We start from the raw sequence: 6,844 nt of genomic DNA, 5'->3' as shown, positions 1-6,844 counted from the left end.
TGAGACGAGCAGGTCTGACTGCTCAGGGGCACAGGGAGCCCTGTTTTCCCTCTGGGCTCCCCAATATTCAGGTTGAGAGCAGTGCTAAGAACAGGACTTCTGGCCCTTCTAAAAAGCACACAGTTACTTAGCAGCCCATATCTAAACTCAAAAAAAAAAAGGTAAGTGAAATTTCCCCAAAGAAAGAGAAGCAATTTTGATTGATTGTGTCAGAAAATAGCATAGGATTGACTCAAGGTACTTTGTCCAAATTGTCAGTGTTGTCTTTGAACAGCTCACAATGTCCAGAATAAAGGAATGTCCAACAGCAGCTCCATCAGGCACTTCCTCCTGCTGGCATTGGCAGACACGCGGCAGCTGCAGCTCCTGCACTTCTGCCTCTTGCTGGGCATCTCCCTGGCTGCCCTCCTGGGCAACGGCCTCATCATCAGCGCCGTAGCCTGCGGCCACCACCTGCACACGCCCATGTTCTTCTTCCTGCTCAACCTGGCCCTCAGCGACCTGGGCTCCATCTGCACCACTGTCCCCAAAGCCATGCACAATTCCCTCTGGGACACCAGCAACATCTCCTACTCAGGATGTGCTGCACAGGTTTTCTTTTTTCTTTTCTTTATGTCAGCAGAGGTTTCCCTCCTGACCGTCATGTGCTACGACCGCTACGTGTCCATCTGCAAACCCCTGCACTATGGGACCCTCCTGGGCAGCAGAGCTTGTGCCCACATGGCAGCAGCTGCCTGGGCCAGTGGCTTTCTCTATGCTCTGTTGAACACAGCCAATACATTTTCTCTGCCCCTGTGCAAAGGCAATACTCTGGGTCAATTCTTCTGTGAAATCCCACACATCCTCAAGCTCTCCTGCTCACACTCCAAACTCAGGGAACTTGGGATTGTTGTGGTTGGTGTCTGTGTAGTTTCTGGCTGTTTTGTGTTCATGGTTTTCTCCTATGTGCAGATCTTCAGGGCTGTGCTGAGGATCCCCTGTGAGCAGGGACGGCACAAAGCCTTTTCCACCTTCCTCCCTCACCTGGCCGTGCTCTCCCTGTTTCTCAGCACTGGCTTTTTTGCCTACCTGAAGCCCTCATCCATCTCCTCCCCATCCCTAGATCTGGCAGTGTCAGTTCTGTACTCGGTGGTGCCTCCAGCCCTGAACCCCCTCATCTACAGCCTGAGGAACCAGGAGCTCAAGGATGCCCTGAGGAAAATGATGACTGGATGACTTCTGAAGCAACCAACTTCCCGTTTTCTTCTGCATAGTTTTCGGATTGCAACTCATGACAGGCCAAATAGCCCTTCCCAGTTCTTTGGTAGTTTTCAATGGGGCTTTCTGTTATTAAATTATTCTAAAAGAAATTTTTTAATCACCCCCATGAAATTCACTGTCTGCCTCTTGAATTTGACCCAGAAGCTCTGTAAACCAGGGTTTGGGCTATCACTACATTTGAAGAAAATAAACTACCTTGCAGTGCCTGTTTTATCTGGGATCCCAACTCTGAGACCTGCATGAAGTTAGAGGGGAGAAGGGGAAAAGAGTCCCAGCAGGGCAGCACAGCCAGGGAGCAGCGGGGATTGGTCCTTTCAGAGCTGCCCTGCCCAACTCCACCCTGTCCTTGCCAGCCCTGCTGTGGCTGTAAGGCCGGAGTGCTCTGGCAGCTTGGTCCCTGTCCTGCTGCGTGTCCCTGCTGTGGCCACAGGCAGGGCCAGGCCATGGGCACTGCTGGGACACAGCTGGGCTCCAGCACAGCAGCTCCATCAGCAAAGGGCATCTCCTGAGGGCAGGGCAGGGAGGCTTTGCTCTCCTCCAGAGCTGCTGTCAGCAATGTGCTCCAGGAATGCCCTGGCCCAGCAAAGCCCAGTGCCTGGGGCAGGGGGGAGTGTGCAGGGGGGGCTCACAGCAGTGTCCTGGCCCAGCCAGAGCTCCTGGCATGGACCTGAGGCAGCAGCAGAGCAGGGCCTGGGCTGTGTCTTTGTTCTGGGACAGCCTGGGAAGGTGCCCCGGGGCAATTGTCCCACAGCAGCCCCTGCAGCCACCATTGCCAGCACTGGCCTCTCCCCACCTGCAGGAGGTTGTTTGGCCTTGCATGGAGGGACACCAAGGGACCAGGCCAGCAGGCCATGTTTGCTCTGTGCTGAGGAGATCTCAGCAGTGCATGGTGTGTGTGTGTGGGGAGATGAACCCCAGTGAGCACAAACACCATCAGCAGCACCCGGGGGTGGCACAATTCCAGCGGCACAAACAGTGCCTTGAGGCCACTTCACTCTGAGAGTAACATCCTCTGGGAAAACACCTGAATTCTTTGCTGGGTTGTGGTTAGGACTGCAGGGACAGAAATATCCCAGGCAGGGAGGCTCCAGGAAAAATGCTCAGGGCAGCCATGGACTGCACAGAGAGACATTGGATAGAGTGAGAGTCTGTGGGGAGAAATCAGAGCTGCCTCCCTGCTGAACCAGCCCGAGGACCTGACAGGGCTGTGCTGTGTTCTGGGCACTGAACTGAGGGATGTGGAAAAGGCCTTTGGTGTCAGGGCTGTTGAGAAGGCTGGGCAGTGTCACTGTGGGACCTCTCTCAAACCCCTTGGAAAGGCCAGAGCCATCCTAGAGGGTCCTGGGCACTTGGGAAGGGCAGACATGGAACCAGTCTGCAAACAGGGCAGGGAGGGGGACTGGGAGAGTCACAGCCTGGTCAGGCTCAGCAGGGAAAGGGATGTGGCAAATCCTCCTGCAGCCATTCCAGGCACTGGCAGGATAGGGCAGGGACTGCAGAACCCTCGTGGGAGGGAAAAGAAGGGGATGTTGTGTGCCCAGACTTCAGCCAGGCCTGGGACAGGGTCTGCTGTGGTCTCCTCAGAGCCAGACTGGAGAGAGCTGGGCTGAAGGAGTGGAACATGGGCTGGGTGGGAATTTGGCTGAACAATGAGGGTCAAATGTCATCCATGGTACAGAGTCCTCTTGGCAGCCACGCCCTGGTGACATCCATCAGTGACCAGCCCTTGACCACCACTGTGGAATATTTCTATTGTCTCTAAAACAGCATGAAATGTACTTTCAATTCCTTTGTGGATGCTGCCAAATTGCAGGGAGTCTGTGGCTGAACTCATCTAGTTAATGGTGACTGCAAAATGTAATTGGGCAAGATAAGTGAGTTGGGTAAATTTGTCTTGCCATCAGGTGCCAAGCAAGCCACAAGAAAGGACAGAAAAAACTCAGGCATCAGAACAAAGTCAATTCAATAGGGAAAACACTAACCGGACAAAAAAAATCCCAAACCCAATCAAAAACACTAAAGCAAGACCCACCCACAACAACACAAAAACCACACAAACAAACCAACCACAAAAAGAAAAAGCCACAGAAGAAAAGCAAATCCACAGGAATTCTCCTATCAGCAGAAAATGTTTGACCACCTTGTGGCAGAAGAGGATTCTGTATGTGTAGGTGCTATTTTGAAAGAAAAATGTCTTTAAAAAGAAATTATTCCCTACCCCCCTTGCCCCCCTGCTTCTCTCAGGTGATTGCTGATCATGGTGTGGCATGGAGTGGAACATCCCTTGGGTCAGTCCAGCCCAGCTGTCCCATCCCTGTTCCCCAGGAACACTTGCCCACCCCAGGCCCATCGGTTGGGGGGGTTGCAGACGCCTCATGCGGGGCGAGCACTGAGACAAGGACAGGAGAACAGAACAACATTTACTCTTGTCAAGGACAGTAGAACAGAACAGCACAGCCTTGGAGAAACTGATTGAGGATGTGCCTCTGGCAAACAGAAGCCACACAAAATGCAAGCAGGATGCCAGCTCAGCTCTGCAAGGCTGACAAAACAGAAGTCATGCAGAACAATAATATTGCCCTTACTCAAAAGGGGAGTTGAAGAACAGCCACCTAAAAAGGACACTGGATGTTGAAGACAAAACCCAAAGAACCATAAAAGGATTTGTGATAAGGGATGCAATTATGTCAAATAAACTCAAAGGAAGTGGGGATAGCTAATGGATACGTACTCAGTGTGTGTGATAAAAACTCTGTTCATTCGATGCTCAGCGCACTCAAATGGAGGAAGGATGGCCCAAGTGACCACCATGCTGTAATAAAGAATACCTGCTTTCAAATACTCCAAACTCTGTTCAGAAGTTTCTATCCAGTGGATTTCAGTATCAGTGGTGTCCTTGACTCCATTATGCCCCACAGTTTCACAATGGCCCCTTGGTTCCATGAGGCCCTGCTGTAGAACAATGGCCCCTTGGTTCCATTGGGTTCTGTACTGTCAAAATGGCCTCCTTGGTTCTGCACTGCCACAATGCTCTCCTTGGTTCCACGAGGCCTTGGTGTGTCACAACAGCCCCTTGGTTCCATCAACTGCCACAGTGTCACCCTGGTCTCTTGGATCTGCAGTGTCACAATGGACAATTGGTCACAAGCAGCCCCGCTGTGTCACCATGAATATTTGGTTCCCCAGAGTGTCACAATGGCCCCTTGGTTCCATGAGGTTCCACAGCATCACCATGGTCTCCTTGGATCTGCAGTATCTCCATGGACCCTTGGTTCCATGTGGCCCTGCTGTGTCACAGTGGTTCCTTGGTTCCATGAAGCCCCACTGCATAACAATGGAATCTTGGTCCCGTGAGGTTCTGTAATGTCACAATGGTCTCCTTGGGTCTGGACTGTAACAATGGACCCTTGGTTCCACGAGGTTCCATGATGTCACAATGGTCTCCTTGGTTCCACAAGGTTCCATGATGTCACAATGGTCTCCTTGGTTCCACGAGGCCTTGCTTTGTCACAATGGACCCTTAGTTCCATGAGCTTCCATGGTGTCACCATGGTCTTCTTGGTTCCACATTGTCACAATGGACAATTGGCTCCATGGGCCCTGCTGTGTCACAATAAACCCTCAGTGCCATGAGGTTCTGTGGTGTCACAATGGTCTGCCTGGTTCAATGAGGCCCTGGAGTGTCACAATGGCTGCTTGGTTCCATGAGCTTCCATAGCATCAACAATGGTCTCCTTGTTTCTGCAGTGCCATAATGGACCCTGGTTCCATGAGGTTCCTAAATGTCACTGTTCTCCTGGGTTCCATGTGGGCCTGCTGTGTCACCACGGCCCCTTGGTTCCATGAGTTTCTGTACTGTCAGCAATGGTTCCTTTGTTCCAATGAGGCCCTGCTGTGTCCCAATGGACCCTGGGTTCCATGAAGTTGTTCAGTGTCACAATGGCCCCTTGGATCCATGAGGTCCCACAGTGTCACCATGGTGTCCTTGGATCCACACTGCCATGATGGACCATTGTTGCAGCTGGAATAGCTGCTAATAAAGCCCAGGGTAGGGAAGCACAAAGGGCCTTTGCATGGGATCCACAGATGTTTGATTCAGCCGTGCAGTGAGATGTTCAGGGTCACAAGGCAGGACTCCTGGGGCGAGTCCAGGTTTCTGTATCTCCAGAGGAAGGGGTTGATCAGTGCCATGGGGGCAGTACAAAGATGGGGGGCAATGGGGGAATGGGGAGGGAGTGGCTGAGGGACACAGAACAATGGGAAGGAGCCAATGGGGTCAAACAGCTTTTGAGGGAAGCTTCATGTGTCTCCCTAACCCAGGGAATGCCTCTCAGGGTCTCCACAGCTGCAGAGTGTCAAAATGGCCCCTTGGTTCTTTTGAGCTCCTCAGGATCCCAGTGACCCCTTGGCTGCATGAGGCCCAGCTGTGTCACAATGGCCCCTTGCTTCCATTGCCCCCACAGTGTCACAATTGTCCCCTTTTAGTTCTATGAGGTCCCACAATGTCACAATGGACCTTTGGTTCCATGAGTCCCACACTGTTCCATGAATCCTTAGTTCCATGGGGCCCTGTAGTGTCGCATTGTGTAGTAAACCCCATAGATTTAGGAAAAGCACCATGGAGAATATGAACAATAGGAATGCTGAAACAGCAAAAGAAAAATCCATTTTCCCTGTCCTCCGCCCTTAACCTATCTCTGTAACCCTATAAGGCAATGTCATGTTAACCCCTTACCCATTGGTCAAGCTTGGATCCTTTCCAACCCTATAAAAGAAGCATACTGTACCCCATTAGGGGAGAAAGAAGAAGAGCAGAGACCCTTCATGGACCTCCCCAAATAAAGCCATCTCCGTGGAACAGCCTGCACCTTCTCCTTCTCCTCTCTCTCCGTCTGCTGCAGCCTCAAGCCCGGGACACCACTACCTAGCAAGCAAAGCTGAAATCCTAAGAGCTTGCAATCACTATAGAGCTGATAATCACCATGCTTGCTAGATGGTAGCCCCGCGGCGTTGGCATGAGCGAGCGAGCTTCGGGCACCCGGTCCCTACTCAGGGACTGAGCTCCTGAGCCCTATTGCTCTGCCTTATAATAACGCCAAATGAGAGGTTATTAAAGTGGCACCCAACTACTTCGGACTTCGGAATCCCCCAGAGGCGATATCCGTCGGTTGAGCAACAAAGCCCCCCCAGGGTTTTCTGTGATTGCCTGTTCGGGAAGCCGCTCCTTCTGTGAAGGGACTTTTCGTTTTACAAAATCCTTTCCCCAGGAGGGTCAGTTCGACACTCAAAACTTACATCTGAACGAGAGAAAGTTCGGAGAAGAACTGACATCAGCAGACCCCTTCCACAGATCTTGGACCCCAGGAACTGTAAGTATTAGCTAATATTGCGCACATAACTTCGGGGCTCCAAAACTTTTTTTTCGTTTTTTTTTTCCTTTTTTTTCACGTTTTTTCTGCTGGAAGGGCTAACCATTAACGTGGGTACAATTTTTAGTACATTAAAACTAAGTAAAACCAAGAGAGAGATATATTTAACTATTTTAGAAATCTTATCTGCTAACAACTTCTCCTTTTCTAAAGGC

The 6,844-nt window shown here is 51.3% G+C and overlaps 1 protein-coding gene across 1 annotated transcript; it reads left to right on the top strand.

The window, feature by feature from the left end:
* The first annotated feature begins 297 nt into the window (after positions 1-297).
* On the top strand, positions 298-1,215 carry LOC136570509 (olfactory receptor 14C36-like). The gene has a single exon (XM_066570972.1). The coding sequence runs from the start codon at positions 298-300 to the stop codon at positions 1,213-1,215; it is 918 nt and encodes a 305-aa protein (XP_066427069.1).
* The last annotated feature ends 5,629 nt before the right edge of the window (positions 1,216-6,844 follow it).

This window comes from Molothrus aeneus, unplaced genomic scaffold, assembly GCF_037042795.1.
Source record: "Molothrus aeneus isolate 106 unplaced genomic scaffold, BPBGC_Maene_1.0 scaffold_34, whole genome shotgun sequence".
NCBI classification, from domain to species: Eukaryota; Metazoa; Chordata; class Aves; order Passeriformes; family Icteridae; genus Molothrus; species Molothrus aeneus.
Note: the sequence above shows the minus strand (reverse complement) of the source record. Positions and strands in the feature narration are given on the sequence as shown.